At 41.8% G+C, this 19,217-nt stretch overlaps 1 protein-coding gene across 4 annotated transcripts; it reads right to left on the reverse strand.

The window, feature by feature from the left end:
- Positions 1-4,119: 4,119 nt before the first annotated feature.
- On the reverse strand, positions 4,120-17,732 carry LOC140898912 (solute carrier family 2, facilitated glucose transporter member 11-like). 4 transcript variants are annotated; one of them, XM_073313473.1, is made up of 12 exons: positions 17,566-17,732; positions 16,156-16,254; positions 14,271-14,431; positions 13,028-13,152; positions 11,652-11,781; positions 11,357-11,505; positions 10,752-10,939; positions 9,294-9,404; positions 9,116-9,217; positions 7,528-7,603; positions 5,104-5,231; positions 4,120-4,780 (listed from the first exon to the last, which is right to left on the reverse strand). In XM_073313473.1, the coding sequence occupies exons 1-12, from the start codon at positions 17,587-17,589 to the stop codon at positions 4,574-4,576; spliced, it is 1,500 nt and encodes a 499-aa protein (XP_073169574.1). In that variant the 5' UTR covers positions 17,590-17,732; the 3' UTR covers positions 4,120-4,573. The 4 variants fall into 4 exon arrangements, with proteins under 4 accessions (XP_073169574.1, XP_073169575.1, XP_073169576.1 ...); XM_073313474.1 differs by lacking the exon at positions 17,566-17,732 and adding an exon at positions 14,546-14,672 and having other exon boundaries at positions 16,156-16,235; XM_073313475.1 differs by lacking the exon at positions 16,156-16,254.
- Positions 17,733-19,217: the final 1,485 nt, after the last annotated feature.

Consider the following 19,217-nt stretch of genomic DNA (forward strand, 5'->3'; position numbering starts at 1 on the left):
AGGCCCTGCCCCCGCTGTGCCTCTTCCCCTACCCGCCGCGTTCCTCTTTACCCCCTCCGTCTGGTCCCCCACCACTCGCTCCTTCCTGCCTTAAAGGCAAGCAACTTGGAGAGAGGAGGCAGAGAGCAACGAGTGATGGGCTGCGGGGGGGGGGGGCCTCAAGGAAAGAGGTAGAGTAAAGGTGGGGTCTCTGGGAAAAGAGGAGCAGCGAGGGCAGGGCCACAGAGGAAGAGGCTGAGCAGCGACAGGGCCTTGGGGCAGAGCAGGGGTGGGGCCATGGTGTGGGCACCAGTGGTCTCCCCACTTCTTGGGAGATTCCGACAGCAGCGCTCCAAAGGTGGTAGGCTGGCATCCGCATCTGACATTTCTTGCCCCTTTTGGGGAGGCTTGGCTTAGCCTCCCCAAGCCTCTTGTATCCACCCGCCCATGTCAGGAAGGCAATCTCCTATCAAACACATGCTTAGACATGGGCATGCAGCAGTAGCCTCAAGAGCAAGGATGAAAGCCTAGGAGGCACAAAACCCCCAGAAGTACATGCAATGAGACAACAGCAAAGGCAACCAGGTGGCCAGTGTTCCATTCCCACTGTGTGACGCATTTACTGTGGAAGACAGCATGAGCAGGTAAAGGAGACGAAGTGCCCTGCACTAGGACAGCACTGTGTTGTCAAGTTGGACCATTTTAGCAGCGCATGCAAGAGCAGAGCAAGATCTGAAAGATTAGTCAGACTTGTACAAGAGAGGGATGGCACATCAGACAGCAGAGAGGATATCATGACTCTCTCCTTGAGTTTGAGAATGAACCAGGTTCAGGCTGTCAAGACAGGAAAGCAACAAGGGACAATATCAACCTCTGTGCATGCAACAATGTTAATAGAGAAATGCCCTGTGCTATTTCAGCTGAATGGCAGGGCCCCCTTCAATGAAATTGCTCCGGGTGAATTGCACTTGAACATACCCGTTGCAAACAGGAACAGTCTAACAATGTACAATGAGAACATAACGTAGCCCGTAAGAAAATGTGACTTGGTAATAACTAGCCTGAAAAATAAGGAATGGTACCAATCAAAGTTTGTGGTGGTGGATGGCAAGCATTACAGACCCCTCTTAGGAAATACAGCCATACAAACCATGGATCTGATCTGGATGCAGCTTCAGAATTTTATAAGTGCAGTGCAAGAAGCCAAAGGGGGAGTCTCATAGACAATGGAGACAACTTTAAAAGCATATGGATGTTTTCAACAGCGAAGGGTGCCTCAAAGGAAAGCTAAGACTGAATGTAGACCCCACAGTGGAACTTGTGTGCTTACCACAAAGGAAAATTCTGGTGGCACTACATAATCTACTATGCAAGGAGTTTGCAAGTCTGCAGAGCAGGAGTATCCTAGTACCTGTAGAGGCCAATACAGCCTGGGTAAGCAACATGATGGTGGTAAAAAAGCCATCAGGCAAATCACACGTCTGCATAGATTCAAAGCCACTGACCTGGACATTGGGGAAAAAATGCCACTATCCACAACTGATCACATCTTGCCAGAACTCTTCAAGGCCAGAATCTTTATATATCCCCCAAAAGAGCTTCTGGCTGTGATATTTCGATTGGAGTGATTCCATCAGTACACCTTTGGCTACCCAGTAATAGTGTAATTATGGCAAGGCCCCTTCTTAATGCTCCAAATAGATTGCAGTACATGTGGATGTGCCTCCAGTCCACCAGGTAGAGAGAATGTCCAGGCAGATTACTGGTGTTAGCTGACACCTGAGCAGGGCATTTACCCACCATCCCTGAGCTGGGGAAGGGGGTCAGAACATTGTATCCATTAACATGCTGCATCATCTCCGAGTTTCAAGAGCAAAGCTGATGGAAATCAAAGAGGTTACAGAAAAGGACATCCAACTACAGGCAGTCTAGAAATCATAGAATCATAGAATATCAGGGTTGGAAGGGACCCCAGAAGGTCATCTAGTCCAACCCCCTGCTCGAAGCAGGACCAATTCCCAGTTAAATCATCCCAGCCAGGGCTTTGTCAAGCCTGACCTTAAAAACCTCTAAGGAAGGAGATTCTACCACCTCCCTAGGTGACGCATTCCAGTGTTTCACCACCCTCTTTGTGAAAAAGTTTTTCCTAATATCCAATCTAAACCTCCCCCACTGCAACTTGAGACCATTACTCCTTGTTCTGTCATCTGCTACCATTGAGAACAGTCTAGAGCCATCCTCTTTGGAACCCCCTTTCAGGTAGTTGAAAGCAGCTATCAAATCCCCCCTCATTCTTCTCTTCTGCAGGCTAAACAATCCCAGCTCCCTCAGCCTCTCCTCATAAGTCATGTGTTCCAGACCCCTAATCATTTTTGTTGCCCTTCGCTGGACTCTCTCCAATTTATCCACGTCCTTCTTGTAGTGTGGGGCCCAAAACTGGACACAGTACTCCAGATGAGGCCTCACCAATGTCGAATAGAGGGGAATGATCACGTCCCTCGATCTGCTCGCTATGCCCCTACTTATACATCCCAAAATGCCATTGGCCTTCTTGGCAACAAGGGCACACTGCTGACTCATATCCAGCTTCTCGTCCACTGTCACCCCTAGGTCCTTTTCCGCAGATACTAGCAGGGTGGCCAGAAGACACAAGCCAAGTGCTGATAGGAGCAGAACTGCATTTTCAAATTTAAAATGAGCTGAGTGTGTAGGATGGAATCATATTTTGAGGACAAAGCTGTTGTCCCTGCCTCATTATGCAAGGATATCATGCAAAAAAAATGCCTTACACCGTGGCATTGACAGTTGTTTTAGATGGACTTGAGTGTTCACTGGCCAGGAATGAATACATAACTGAACTCCTTAGAAGGGTGTGAACATGGCTGGTTGAGTGATACCCGTCAACAGAAAGACTCTGTTCCTATATGAACTGCTCACTCAACCCTGGGAAAAGGTGGGAGAGGACTTGCTTACCTTCAAGGAAAACCAATACTTGGCTACTGTGGACTACTAGTCCAGTTTTTGGAGGTTGATGCCCTCCCTACCTGATACAAAAAGTAAATCAATACTTGGCAAACTGAAGACCCACTCTGTGAGATATGACATTCTAGATTCTGTACTCAATGATTACGGACTCCTCTTTGCCTTAGAACGGCAGCCGTGTTAGTCTGTATTCGCAAAAAGAAAAGGAGTACTTGTGGCACCTTTAGAGACTAACAAATTTATTTGAGCATAAGCTTTCGTGAGCTTCCGATGAAGTGAGCTGTAGCTCACGAAAGCTTACGCTCAAATTTGTTCATCTCTAAGGTGCCACAAGTACTCCTTTTCTTTTTGCCTTAGAAGAATTCCAGGAATTTGCATATAAATGGGAGTTTGACCACCGCACCACCTCCCCAGCATACCCATAGATGATAAGGTGGAATCAGTTGTGAAAACAGATAAGACTCTTACACAAGGCTTTTTCTTCTGCTTCATACCCCTTGTTAGCATTTTTGGCACACAGGAGTACCTCATGACAGGGGTGCCAAACCTGTCCTACACAAGCACGTGGGGACAGCAAAAGGCACATTCCTGGTACTCGAATGGCCATCCTGCCAAATGTTAAGTCCTTTCTCCAAAGGATGGAGTTGGTAGAACTTCTCAACAAAACTGCTGTAAGAATTTTTTTTAACATGGGGAAAACAATGTGTTTTTATCTAATCTCATTTTTGCACACATCTGAACTGTTTAATTGAAATTTAAAGGAGAAAAAAGCAGGGAATGTGAGGGGTTGGGGGAAATCAGCCTGAGTCAGACTTCCAGCATGGAAAATTTCAGCCAGAACAGTTTAAATTTGGCAAAGTTATGAGCAACTGAAAGCAGAATCTTAGAGTGGAAAGTGTTGAGCAACCTTAGTTCTGCCTATGACACCATCTTTTATGGAGAGTTATCTGAGCTCTTATCCCTTTGTGATGTGAATCAAAATTTTTCCCATTCAATGACGTTGGGTCAAAAAGAACATTGGATTTTCCCTCCTCTTTCTTTTTAACTTTTTCTTGGATCTATCACTGTCTAAACCTAAGCCCTGGAGAGCAACCGAATAACTTCACTATTCCCAGTTTTGTATTGTAAAATGACAATTGGAAGTCACTTTGGAAGAGGTGGGTTTCTATTTCCTCTCTTTACTCATGGTTCAGCTGAGAGTTGTTTAAAAGTTTTAAACATAACGCCAACCTTTGATTCATTGACGGATAGTATAAAAGAATATTTACAGTTCACCAAGTTAAGCCAGAGTTCTCAGTCATTCCAGTCTTGAGCACTGGATCTGTTACTAACAGACATCATCCTGTTTCTGAGTTGACTGGAGAGCAGCACTTGGTCCCAGGACATTAGAGAGAGAAGATGGGTGAGGGAATATCTTTTATTGGACCAACTTCTGTTGGTGAGAGAGACTCTTCCTCAGGCTCTGTGTGGCTTGAAAGCGTATCCCTTTCACCAACAAAAGTTGGCCAATAAAAGATATTAAAGCTGACAGTCCAGTGTGGCTTTATTTTCCAGTCTGAAAGTCACTAATGTCTCTTCTTTCTTCCTTTTCCTGACTCCCTTTGATGGTAAATCAGAGCTGAGTGCAGAAAGTATAATCTTCACTGACATTCTTCTCCATGGCTGGGACATATTTCTTCCTAAAATTTAACTTATTGAATTCCTCTTGGATTTCAGTGATAGACATTCCCTTTGTCTCTGGAAGGAACCAGTAGATAAAGATCCCAGAAGTGACAAGAATCCCCATAAAGATGAGGAAGAAGAACTGACCAAGGCTCTCCTGGGGAAAAAAATTGAGAGAAATATGAACAAATCTTCTGACTTTCAGATTCTTGAATGTGACTTTATATCTTTGAAGTCAGATAATGTTTAAATAAAGGAGAAGTCATTCTTTACATGTTTGAGTTTGAGATCAGTTCAGTCTAAAAATGAAATGCACCACCTATGTTACGTAAGTGGTCTCCACAGAATAGGAGCCAAAAGATTCCAAACTGACCCAGCATTGTGATTTACTGCTCTTTATTCATCTCCATTTTCCTGCAACCCTCTCAAGGTGGTTTAAATTAGAAGCAGTTGGGAAATGATCCAGTTAGAATCACTTACCACAATGAATGGGAAAATCATCCAAATCACAAAGATTCCAACCCAGTTGAGGGCCCCACCAATCACAAAGGCAGATGGTCTGGATGACTGGTCAAAGATTTCAACCCTAATGGATATTGTGGCACCAGCTGAAAGGAAGATGAAACATGAACAAGTAATAATTGCTGTGTTGTTTTCTTAGCTACTCTGTTTCCCTTCACCTTCTTTCTTTCCTCTCTCCCTCCAGTGAAAAAAATTTTCATTAAAAGTTGTTGGTGAAAATAGATAACAAAACTATCATGCTAATGTAATGGCCAAGGTAAGAGGCTGTATGGGATGCACACTGAATATAGAGCTGAAAGCAAGGATCTTGTGAGTTCTGATTTATTTTTCTCCACAGACTCATTGTGTGCCCATGGGCAAGCCATCTAGACCCCAATTTGGGAAGTATAGGAGTAATCTCATTTAAATAATTGAGTCAACTCATTGGCACATCCTTAAGTACATTATTGAATATATGCCTTAATCTCCCTGCCTCAGTTTCCCTACATGTAAATTATTGGTGATGATGATTCCAGGATGTGTTGCCATTACGAAGACAGAAAATACCCACAGTTACAGTAGTAACTCAGATGCCACTGTGTAAGTTTCTAGTCTATGTATCAAGAAATATATGTAACAAATGTTGAGTTTTTAAATGGTAATTAACTCGCTGGGAAGATGTGAGAATATTTGTAACAGTCTGAAAGTCTGACATGAAAGATGCTATACAAGTGCTTATTATTATCATCATTATTTTGTTGTTATTATAGGACTATGGAACTCTCCCTTTTTAATGTCCCAATGTACTAGATGATATTGATAGGCATGGATGAACCTCATAGAGTTTGGCTTTTACCAATGCTTCAGATTATGTTTTGAGGTCCCAGGACTAACTAAACAACTGTGAGTTAGCAAACCATGCTCCCCCCAAGGGAAGGGAAGGCAGCTGAAACCGAATAGGCTTTTCTAGGTAAAAGGAAGCCAGTACTATGCATGAAAGAAGAGTCACCCCAAAAGCTAGCTGTAGCACAGTGATACTCAGACTGAAGGTCGGGAGCCACAAATGGCTCTTTAATGTGTTTCCTGTGGCTGTTTGCAGCACATGATATTAAACCATTGAGTGATTTAATTATTAACCAATCAGGATGCTTATACTATGTTATTAACCAATTGTAGAACACCTGGTCAGTCATTTTGCTGTGAAAATTATATATAGTGAATTCACATGACTGTGGCTCTTTTGGGTAATGTTGATCACTAATTTGGCTCCTGAACCACTGAGGTCTGAGTATCTCTGCTCTGGCACAAATTAATTATCCACTCTGCGTACATGTGTATAATGTATTTTTAAACTTTTCCTCTTTCTTTTTTTCAGACTCTCTCTCTGTTTTTCACTCTGCCTGCTCTCTGCTTTGTGTTATCACCCTGTTTTTTTCCATGAATATTTTTATTCTGTGCACCTTCTTTGTTCTCTGCTTAGCAAAACACAAGCCAAATAACTTTTCAAGTCTGTCTTGCTACTGAACCTATGATGTTCAAGAGTGTTCAAAATTAAGCAAAATTAGTCTGCCTGTGCCTAATGTTAAATCATATTTGGGGCTAATACTTGATCAAAGAGTGCCTTAGGTCAACCACAATTGCCTGCTCTCCTGTTTTATTTATTGAGTTCGTGTTGCCAATATGGGGGTTCTCAAACTTCATTGCACCGTGACCCCCTTCTGACAACAAAAATTACTATATGATCCCAGGAGGGGGGACTAAAGCCTGAGCCTGTCCAAGCCCCTCTGCCCCGATGGGGGGTGGGGTGGGGTGTCAAAGCCAAAGGGCTTCAGCCCTGGGCAGGGGGCTTATAACCTGAGCCCCGTTGCCCAGGGCTGAAGTCCTCAGGCTTTGGCTTCAGCCCCAGGTGGTGGGGCTTGGGTTTCAGTCCTAGGCCCCAGCAAGACTAATGCCTGCCCTGGCGACCCCATTAAAATGGGGTCATGACCCACTTTGGGATCCCAACCCCCAGTTTTAGAACCACTGGGAGGCCATATGCTGCTACAGAATCAGTGCCATAGATGACATATTTTGGGGAGCGGGGGAAAGACTTTTTGATGGAGAAAAGTATTTCCTGAGCCTCTGAGGTCATATAATCAATAACGTAAGGTCAATAATTTCCTTCACTCAGGTTCTACTCTCACGTTAATGCACTCTCTCCTCTCTCCTTCCTCTAAGAAGATGTATTCATGTGGTCTAGTTCTCTTCTTTCCCTATCCTTGTCCATATTAGCATTCTGGATTCTGCGGTTACTCCACATATACCTAAATGGTATATGCTATTTGTTTTCCCTATCTCCTTACTATGTTGTTGTACTCACGTGGCCTGGTTCCTGTCTCTCTCCCTCTCTGTTGAACTACTCACCTGGCCCAATGCCAAAGAAGATCACATACAACAAAATAAGACAGAGGCTGCAGTATGGCATCCAGAAGAACCAGTCCTAGAGAGGAATACAAAGCTTAGTGATGTCTGTTCAGCTAGTGACAAATAGTTCCTCGTTTCCACCCTGGCCTCATTTTCCGACTACCCCTTCTCTCCCTGCCTCCCAAATTCTGCTTGCTTTTCTTTTTCCTAACTTTAGAAATATGAAGAATACCAGATTGTGTCTTCCCTGATTTTGTTAAGGACTTGTTAGTTCACAGTCCAGATGAGATCTCTTTCTCATGCCTTGTTGAAGGGGTGAAGGTCTTGATTCTTTAATGAAAGGTTTTTCTCCCAGGTGTTTGTTAAATGGTTATGAACAAAAACAATGCTTTAAGCAGGGTGACTAAAAATCACTTTCCCTTTCCCATAATCATGTTGTCCTTCAATAGATTCTTTGTGGTAGATCTCCAAGTTGTCCAGTTGTCTATAAATCCAGGGTATAACACCTGAATTTTGAATGTACAGAAGAATCCTTAAACAAAAGAGAACCTTCAAGGCCTCTTTGTACACTATAAAGAAACAAACAAACAAAAAGGGAAAAATTCCATTTTTGTTGAGGTCACCTCTTTTTAAGGGCAAGTCTTGCCTCTGTAGCCCCTTCAACATATATGGAGGTCCCTGGATGCAGCAGATCCTGCCTCCTGTACAGGGGTGAAAGAGCTTTTGGGCACTTGTTCACTATACCTCTTGCACTCCATGGATCACATCTCCATGTAGAGAAGAGTCTCTGCACCATAGTGCACAGAGGGTTGGTCACAAGGAAGGGTGGAGCCTGGACCAGTGATTCTGTAGATACACTGATCCATCATAAATGAAACAGGAGTGGGAGGCACTGAGGGTAAGGAAGCAGTTTGGAGCAGCTCCTCTTCCATGAGTGCTGGTATCACAAGAGCCCTGTCTCTGAAGGAGCAACAGCAATGATACTAGTATTGTTGAGATCACATTTAGCTTTTAACCATTTTGGCTGGGTCCAGCTGTAAAGGAGGGAGGAATACAGCAGACTGTGCTAACAGTCGCCACATTCACAGGCCACAGAAGAAGGAGGACAATCAAGATTGAAAAGGAGTACTTGTGGCACCTTAGAGACTAACCAATTTATTTGAGCATGAGCTTTCGTGAGCTACAGCTCACTTCATCGGATGCATTCTGTGGAAACTGCAGAAGACATTATCGATGAAGTGAGCTGTAGCTTACGAAAGCTCATGCTCAAATAAATTGGTTAGTCTCTAAGGTGCCACAAGTACTCCTTTTCTTTTTGCGAATACAGACTAACACGGCTGTTACTCTGAAACCAATCAAGATTGAATCTACCTGAGGTTCAGCCCTGCCTGCGTCAGAGTGTGAGGAAGATTGGGGGAGTCTCATGACAAACTTTAGCGACTACCAGCTCTGACATCATAGTAGCAAAAGTTATTTTGGGGATTCTAGAGCCAACTGGCCTTTTTCTATAGCCAGTAGAACTATTGATGGGAAGGGTTAGAAATGGGGTGGATATTGGAAAAGAACTCATTGGAAAGATTTTCCTCACCTGCAGGGCGAGTGTTACTGTGAGGCTAGCCAGTATTAAAGCCATTATCCCATAGCCCCCGCAAAGCAGCCTCTTTCTGCCAAGTTGCTCAATGACGATGCTCTGAGGGATACAAATCACATTGATGTAATTGCAGATGGAGCAAATTCTGACCAATTCCCAGTGTAATTTTACTTACGCAGAGTATAGAAGAGAGGAGTTCACATAGACCAACACTCAGTGACATGTAGGGGATGATGTCTTCACCAAACCCAGCCGTGTGGAGCACTTCAAAAGCATAAACATAGATCTAGAAAATGCAATCAAAGAAAAGTAAACTACCTCTTACATATGTATGTGTGACACTGTTCCTGGCACCAGATAAATAATTGCTATTCTCCAGTGAGAACTGTGATTTGTCTCTACTGTTCAGTGTTGCAATGTTGCAGTTCTACATAAAGTTGGGTAGGTGTGAGACTTTGTATTACTGAAAGATGAAAACACTGTAAAATGTTATGAAATTAAAATATTTTATTATAAAACATTACAGTAACTAAAACCCTGTGACGGTGAGACCATCATTGCTGAGGTTTCATCAGTTCTTTATAGACGTGTATCATTAAGTGCTTTTGAAAGTCTTGGTGTCGGAATAGAATGGTGTATTTCTTCCTTAGGAACTCAGTGTTTTTAAGTGGAACCCATTTCACAGGGCAAGTGGTATTCCCACACACACACACACTGTTTGTCAGGGAAGACCAGCCACTATACATAAGAAGGAATGATCTCTACAGTATTGAAATAATGGTGGGGCTCTGCTCCTGTTTGTAAGTATGGCAGTTGCTCCAGTGAATGTCTACTATTCATTTGGGAAGTAGTGTTTGACTAGATCGCTTGAAGGTGAGTCAAGAACCTTTCTCCATGCAGTGCAGCAGTGTAATGTGGTGGTGAAATGTTGCAATACGGAATTGTGCCCTTTTAATCTGTGCTGCTTGTGTATGCAATCCTTAAACACAAGGATGGAGCAGAATATGACACTGACCAGGTTTTATCAGTTTTCTGCTGTTGCTGCTGTTGGGACCTGTATTTGTCAGATGATATTGTATTATAAATAGACCTGCACTATAGTTGCTCAAGATACCTCCTTATAATTATACTCCTCAATCCAGTAGTCCCACATCAAAGTGGGAATTTGCAAACGAGTCCTATGTAATAATTTTGACATTCGATTCTTAAGTTTGTGTGCTTTCATTACTCCCCATCCTAGACAGAGTGCATGTTAGCTTGGCTCAGAGTTAGGTGCCTGCCGTCCATGGCGAACAATTGCAGCACATATTGACATAGGCGGGAGGTAGTCCCACTACTTATCACTCCGCTGATCTCCACTAGCTATCAGAAACAGCTACATATATGGACACTGCAGGGACAGATCCAATAATGTCATGGTAGAACCCATTCTTCCCTCCCAAGAACCCTGATGTGTGGAGTCTTGCAGTATTCAAAACTATCACTCTTTCTCTTAAATATACATTTGAGATTGCGTGGTGAGATTCTGAAATGCTATGGACTCCCATGTTAACCAAATGCCAATTATACTGAGTCTATAGCATTTTCAAGGCTGCCTAATAGTTTTGAGACTTAAAGTGAGGAAGAACTCAACTGTATTGATGCCACAAATCTGCAGGGTAACTATAATAATAATTATGGTATACAACTGCCAACGCAAGGATGCTTCTTTCATTAGCTCCAAGACACTGAGAATCTTGGTGCTTTTCATTGTAGCCTTCTCCTTCATCATGTCATCAATCTCTGCTTGATGAGTCCCTTCACCCCAGAACTGCTTCATGGCTGTCCATGAGAAAGACAAAATCCATCATGTTAGTCCACTCTTTGTTATTCAGTTAACTATTGAATTTACTGAGTAGATAATGCATGAATTGTTCAGTATCTGCACTGATTATTCCATTGAACTGACAGGCCATATCTCATTAATCAATCAGAATGATCAATGCAATAATGAAGTTAGCTGGTAATGGTAGAAAGCTAAAGCTTCCCCTAATACAGAATTTTACAAAGAAAAGTTTGTTTACTAATTTAGACATGTATCAAAATCTGTAGCTCATCTATATTCACAGAATCAGTAATGGGCAGTGGGAAACTTGGTACCACCTAATATCACAAATCCCCTTAACAGGTTCTATTAACATCACAAATCCAAAAAACCAATAGAAATAAAAGTGAGGACCAGGGAACTCTCTCAGTTACCTTTCAGGCAACCTTCCTCATCTCCTTTATGCATCAGGAGGTAGGGTGGAGACTCAGGAAAGAATGGCAGAGTGACCAGCTGGACCAATGCTGCAATTCCACAGGAGGCCATCAGTAATGGCCACAATGACTCAGTTCCTAAATACTCCCTGGAGAGTATAAAAATGTAAATATTGTAAAATAAAACTTCAACAGATTTTGTTTTTGGAGAGATGCGTGGGCAAATGGAAACTATGAACAGAAAGATAAAGAATATAGAGAAATAAAGGTAGGTAGGGAAGTAAGTGTATTCTACCTTTGTCCCATAATTTGCCCAAGGGTTTTTCCCAGTGCCCCAAAAAGAGGGATAGTAGAATTTGCAAATCCACGCAGCTTCTTGGGGGAAACCTCTCCAGCATACTGAGGATGTAGAGGAATTCCTAAGCCTTGAATTTAGGAGATGAAACAAAACCATTATAGGAAATAAAATTAGTGTAAATTTAAAAAATTGTGGTTTTAGTACTTTATGGGCTATTTCTGTAGCAAGCAATACTGGATTCCAGAGCAAATCATGAATACTTTTGTCATGTGTATCTGTTTTGCACATTGTTATTAATGTTGCAGATTTGGGGCAAAAAGTGTTATTTGTATCTTTTAATGAGTGAAATATTTAATCTGAAAACAAAGGCATTTAAAAATAAATATTACATCTTTTAGATAAGTAACAGCTTTCCCTTAATACTGTGATCTCAGCATACTTCTGTTTGATATTAAAGTAAACAAGTTTCTGACATTGTCCTTCCTGTTAGCATATGGTAGCAAAAGGGATAAAGATGTGAAACTCTGTTGAATCAGATGAAATTCTCTCTGGGCGAGAGCGGTGCCCCTCATAGAAGAAATTACAGAGCATCCCAGTGCATGGGCCAAAAAGAAAAAAAATGCTGCCATTCAATGCAACATTGTCTTACATCAGTTTAGAAAAGTTCTTGTTTCAAAATAAGAGATCCCTTTCCAAAAGAAAGAGGTGAAATAGGTATCCTTTTGTGTAGGTGAGAAATCGAAGACATAATGGCATTAGCATGGGAAGTTTTTATTGACATCTGGGCTACGTGCCAGGATTTACTTTTATTGGTTATCCCAGGTCATTTTCCTAACTCAAAGGAGTTCATGTGTTGAGGGAGGGGTAAAGACAGTGTACTGAGAATTTTCACAGAGAGAAAATAAAATGGGTGAAGCTCTGAATAGAGTTGTTTCTTGAGAGCTTTATGAGAACATTAGATTTAAACTGTCCTCTGTTTTGTTTTCCAATTTCGTTGATCAGAACCATATTCTGCTGAAACTACAGATTGTAACTGAAGTAGGCTGAGAACAGTATGTATCTATTCATTTCTTTCCCATCAAGAAAATTACACGTTATACAGTAAGCCCAAACTTTCCTCTGGCTGCTCTAGGGATATTTTTTTTTCAAAGTAGAACTTTGTTTTTTGTGAGCAGAATTGGTAACATTTTGATATGTGTAAGAATAAGTGTTGTAGCAGGTGTGCTGTTTCTGTGCATATGACCTAATGAGACATTGCACCACTGAGGATGAATCTGGACATTTTGTTGTCAAAGTAAAGGGAAATCCAAATTTGAAGAGAGACAAAGCATTGTGGGATAGGAAAGAGAATTGACTTGTATGAGAAGTCTCACCTGCACTGATGCCACATAGTAAGCGTCCAATCAGAATCATTTCAAAGGACTTGGCTGTCTTACTGAAGCCCATGACAAATGCAGCTGATAGCATGAGCAGATTGTTGCACATTAGACATTTCTTTCTGTAACAGTGCAAAAGAAACTTCCATAAAACTGTAGGCAAATCCCACCTACACCACTGTGCCCATCACTTGCAGACTCTCTCAGGGCACACTTCTCTCCCCAGTCTTAGGCCTGGTCTACACTAGGAAATTGGGTCAGTATAACTCCATTGCGCAAGAGTGTGAAAAATCCACACCCCTGAGTGACACAGTTAAAGCCACCTAACCCCCAGTATAGACAGCACTAGGCTGATGGGAGAATTCTCCCATTGACCTAGCTACCGCCTCTTAGGGAGGTGGAGAACCTACACCAATGGGAAGGCCTCCCATGGGGGTAGGTAGCATCTTCACTGAAGAGCTGCAGCGGTGAAGCTGCGCTCATGCAGCATTTTAAGTGTAGACAAGCCCTTATTAAATATTTACATGGGGGCACTAGGAAAAACAGAGACCTAATGGGCTCAAATGTCAACAATATGCACATGGCATACAACTCTACCTGTCCTTCACAATTTAGGAATATACTGTTGTCAGCCAACTATCTAAGAGTCTGGATGAGATAAGAATATGGATGAAAAAGAGCTGGCTGAAGCTGAAGGCTAGTAATACAGACGTTATGCTGGTTGGCATAGGAAAACACTTAGAAGATCTTAGAGACGCAACTTTTCCACTTGAAGACATACCCACAACTCAGAAAGTCAGACCATAGCCTAGGAGGACTTCTGTGCTTCTCAGTGATGCTAAACTCATAGTTGCACCTCCAAGAAACCCATTCTGTCATTTCAGCTTGCTAGGAAACAGCATCCCCTCCTTGCTGATGGTAACCAGGCCTCAATAATAGATGTCTTTGTTAGTTCCCACCTAGGCCATAGCAATATAACCTATCAGGGTTGAAGGTCTCAGCCCTGAGGAAATTGCAACAAATGTAGAATGATATAATCAATATATCACTCCAGTAGTCTTCTCACTCTTCTAGCTTTCTACAGAATACTACGTCAGGTTTAAGGTCTTGATCCTTACTTTCAAGGTGCTAAATGGTTTGGTCCTAGAATACCTAAAAGAATGTTTCACACTCAAGGACTCAACCACTCATTAATTGTTTCATGACTTTTGATTAACAACTTGTTTTTATATATACATACTTGCCATATTTTCTAGTCAGGTATCCACTGCCCAGAGACCCTAGGAGTCCCCCTATACCGAAGACAGACACAATGAAGGACCACAGCAACATAAGGGTCTCATGATGAAGAGGAGAGCTATATCGCTCTTGCCAGGTTTCATTGATAAACTTTTTAACATGCTGGGAAAGAAAAAGGGGATTTTCATTAACTAAACATGACTCCAATGGATTGTTCTTAGTTATTTGTCATATTTTCAGGCACTATTTAGAAGAAGTTAAAAGTGGGTGACTTACTATTAGACATAATTTAAAAAAGAACCCATAATTCCACCAAACTTTTCTGCTGCTTCTTGAATCTGAGACCTTGAACATCAACTTTGTATTGCTCCTTTTCTGTTTCACACTGTGGAACTGCTAGGAGCTAAAGGCCAGAGAGAGTTTAATATATTTAGAGTGGAGTGAAAAATTCCAGAGATGTTCCTTGAATTTGCTTAAAAATTGTGATTTAATTTATAGCTATGAAAATAAGAGGGTAATGACATTGGCTTTAAGTCGGACACAGTACAGAATTCCCCATGCAGTTCTGCAAGTGCACCTCAATCTTGATCCTCTCTTAAACAGTTGACTGGTGGTGCTTTTACAGTGAGATTGCCCACCTTGTTTTCATTTTCACTGTCCTGAAGCCTTAAAATTCTACTTTCTCTGTAAGGTGAAATCCACTGGATAACATTGAATCCCCACGGAAAAGGCATTGCCTTCAAAGGAAATATATTTAGACTTTTGCCCTTTTTCTCTTCTTTAGGGTGTATAAAAAAGATCTGAAAGGTATTTGTTTTATTTTATTACATTTGCTTGCTTCTAAGTCTTTTTTACATTAGAAATGCAGATCTTGTCTATCCTAGAACATACTCTGGTGACTGGAGAATTAATGAAGTTACTGAATGACATCACAAAATTTGAGACTCTAAGCTGAGCAACTGTGAAGGGTGCCTCAGGTCAGGGATTCATCTCTTCTGTCTCTTGGCCTGCAGAAGGCACTCCCAAAGACGGGGGTGGGGAGGCTATACAGAAAAGTTAACACTATGTGGGGATCTATTAGTTTTTCCTGGTAACCTTAGGACAGGAGCGGGATGATGAGCGTCCCATCTATGCCATCTCCAGCTTGTCCTGTCTTCATCCACTCCCCTATCATGACTTCAGACCACATGGATCTAGGCAGGCATAATCTGACTCTTTGTTTTATGTTAACACCTATTGAATTTTAGTCATTATTGAGTATTTTGGAAAAAGAAGGAAGCTTATAAGAGCTAGATATTTTTATTATTTTATTATTTATTAAAGATTCAACACCACTTCCCCTTTATGGTGTGAGACCTCAAAGTACCCACGCTCTGAGAACCCCAAGAAGTGTCCTTCAGCAAAACCTGGGAAGACCAAACTTGACATTCCTAATATTTCCAGTGTATGAAAACAGAAGATTTTTTTAAAAACAAACAACCTGTCCCTCCCCCCCCCACACACACATTCAGGTCTTCTTTATACATCATCAAGAAGTAAAGTAAAGCAAAATCCTACTTTAAAAAAATCCTTTACAGATTCACTCTGAGGTCTCAGGAGTATGCAATAAGGAAATGCACAACCTTACCGCCTTAACTTACTGACTGCACCATCTGTCAGAAGAAAAGCTAGCTACAGCATAAAGCATTCTGAAAATACATCTCTCCCCTCCTCTCAATTATTTTGTACACTTTGAGGAACACTGACCTACAGGATAGAATAGAAAAGGGAGGAATAGTTGCAATGCAAACACTTGGTGAATTGCCTTGAAGGAGCATCCTCAAGCTAGCATGCAGTCCCATTGCACACACAACCAAATAATATTCCAGCTGCTTAAGACTGCTTACCACAGAAGCGTAAGTGATCATAGAAATTTGAAGGCCAACTTGCAGGGATCCACCAATTCCCAAAACGAAGATCATTTGAAATAGCCTTTGGTACTTAACCTGCAAAGAAAAACTACTTTTTAAGCTTGTGGTAAGACCAGGATGTTCCTTATATCTGTCTTTCACTTTCCAGAAATATATCTCATATGTCACAGACTGTTGCAGGTGTAAGAAACTTCACAGGAACAGAATAAGAATATTGTCTCATCTTCACTGAAATGGTAGCAAAGCATAAGTGGTGCCTTGGTTCTGAAAACACTCTTTCTCCCTCTACTTGCTCTGGGGCCAGAGATGTGTTATCTGACCCTTTCTCTACATGCAGCTCAAGAAACTGCATTTTGCTGCCATGGAAACCCTGGAGTTTCCCTGTCAACAGTGTGATAAGTTGTGGGGCTTCCCAGGCTCTTGTGTTAATGTAAGTAGTAGCTGTGGGAAGAGAATTGTCTTTGGCCTCTGCCACTGGATTCTGGATGGGACTTATGCCATCTCCAGCTATTCCCAAAAGATCTTTGCGTGATTGGGATTGTATTTTCACATATTTTGTTTGTGTTTTCTCTTATCCCACCTGCTAATGAATAAGCACCTCATGACTCTCCCATTCCCTTGATTGTCTCCCAGACTGTCCTCCCATCCGATGAAGTGAGCTGTAGCTCACGAAAGCTTATGCTCAAATAAATTGGTTAGTCTCTAAGGTGCCACAAGTCCTCCTTTTCTTTTTGCGAATACAGACTAACACGGCTGCTACTCTGAAACCAGCTACTTAGGAGCCTTCAGAGAATGCTCTTGTTCCAATATTTTTTTTTCACTTTTCTTGTTAAAGGGATATCCTCTAAAAAAGTGTGTTCTGCTTCAACCATCCTGACTGCAGAACAGACAGACTCAAAGAAGCCATGTCACACACACAGATTTGTTTTAAAGAAGTCTTAATGGAAATATCACAGAAACATTTTCAACAGTATTGCCATTTTACATTTTTCACAATTTTTAACCAAAATTTTAATGAAATTATATCAGTATTTATATCAACATTATTTTCAAAATCATTAATGAGATATTTCATTTACCAAAAGCTCAGTCTTCAGACAGAAAACAAATAATTTTCAGTAAAGGGAAAAAAATTTATAAAAATTTCAACGTGTTGGTTAAAATTATGAAAAATTGTGTGAGACAGAAAATTTTCGACTTTGTGAAGTGGAAACAACGTCAAAATTTCAAATTTTTGTGCAAAATAATTTTTGTTGGTTTTGCCCAGCTTTAATTTTCAGGGAGTAGGAGGCAGATTCTTCCTATTGATATATTGGTTTTGTCATCTTTAAAGTGCTGATAGCATTAAAAACATCAGCTGCAATAGGTAAACACCAGGGTACTCACCAGATCTGAGAGGCAGCTGGCCATCTCTGGTTAAAGGGCTTACTGTTCCCAGTCCTTAGTAGGTCTCTTTTATTATAACTGAATGAACTGATTTCTGTGTCTCCATCTTTGTCTGAGTTGTGGCAATGAGGAACTGGCACCAAGGGATTACTGTTAAATTTGTACTTTGTACTGTTTTCTTTGTATTATATGTTTTGCAGTAGCTGGGCAAGGTTTAAAACTGTTGAGTTAACTATTTCAGGAAACTGTGTCTAATCTAAGCCAATGGAGGGAGAGGTATCGCTACCTCAGAATATTAGTCACTGTGGGGTGCTAACTGTGGGAAGGGAAAGAGGTACATGGATCAAGCATAAAACTTAAAATGTTCCAGTTACTGTAAAATTCTTTAGTTCTCTGATCTAAGCTCGGAAGTGTCTCTGCAGTAATACCTGTCTGAACTAGAACGTGCCTGAGAGAGAGTTTGTACAATGAGTTATGTTGCTGTGAAGTAAATATGTGCTCTTCTGTACAGTCAGATGAACTGTGAATGAAATGCCCTGTAATTTAGGGTCCACCTTGCAACTCTTACTAACCATTGGAATCACTTACGCCATGAAAGTAGTCCAGCTAAAGGCATTGGGAGTGAGTGCTCCCCAAGGTGATGAAAGGTGGCACAATTTTATCCTTAATCATTAAGTTCAGTACCTGGTTGTCATGGTCTCTGGAGAGGTTGCCCGTTCTGAGACACTTTCCCAGTCCCCTAAGGGCATCCATTTCAGGCAGCTGGCCTGTTCTTCCGTTTCTCCTCGGGACAGGATCCTGCAATCCAGCCACTCTCTGCCTGGGTTTCTGGTTGCCAACTGTGTTACCTAGTAGGTCCAGCTAGGCTTGGACCCTGCAGGAGTTCTCTTTTGGGAGCCTGTGGTCAGGAATAGCATGCAGTGACACTAAAGCAGTTTCTCCAAAATAAAGTATGGTATATTTTACCCAAATTATACCCAGAGCTTAGAGAAATAGAGTCAACAATAGCAAAGACATCTACACACGTTCTCTTGCCTGTGCTTGGCTTTCTCCTCAAGTCCCTAGGTAGATATGACTTAGCCTTGGTGCCCAGAGAAGACAGGGGACAATTTACAGCTTGCTTGCTGATGACTCTCTGCTGAAGACTCTTGCTGAACCCACTCTGTCTTGGGTGTCAGCCTTGTTGTATGCTGACTCTGTGTCCCTTTATCAGCTTCTAGCTGAGGTGACCGTTCCCCCACTACCCTTTCTGCCAGGGCACCTTTTCAACCCCTGTAGGTCATTTGATCTCAGCCCTAGCCTTGGGAAGAGAAACACATCCTTACTGGGATTGTGCCAGCCAGGTAGATTCTTCCTCCAGTTGATGTCCCAGCTGTTGTTATCTTAACTCCTTTGAAGTAGGTACGTTAGGGGCTCTTTTATCTGTATCATTATTTACCCTTCGTGAATTCCTAAACAGCCCCCCTTGTGCAGCCTCCTTTGATTTGATTACACATTCAGGGGGTAACAATGCCAGTTTGAACAGAGAAACAGAGTCATAAACAATTAATATTAATAAGAAATGATACAGACATTTCCCCAATTTGTCACACTGGGCTGTCTGCTCCTTTGCTCTACACTGCAGGCACAGAACAGCCCTAAACCCACTGTAT

This window comes from Lepidochelys kempii, chromosome 15 (assembly GCF_965140265.1).
Source record: "Lepidochelys kempii isolate rLepKem1 chromosome 15, rLepKem1.hap2, whole genome shotgun sequence".
Lineage (NCBI taxonomy): Eukaryota > Metazoa > Chordata > Testudines > Cheloniidae > Lepidochelys > Lepidochelys kempii.

Coding starts and splice junctions, on each gene's coding strand:
- LOC140898912 (XM_073313473.1), bottom strand. CDS start 17,589: ATGGCCAGCTGCCTCTCAGATCTG. Junction 11,782..13,027: donor ACTATGTGGCATCAGTGCAG/GTGAGACTTCTC, acceptor CCTAAATTCAAG/GCTTAGGAATTCCTCTACAT. Junction 5,232..7,527: donor CTTCTTTGGCATTGGGCCAG/GTGAGTAGTTCA, acceptor TCTTCCTTTCAG/CTGGTGCCACAATATCCATT.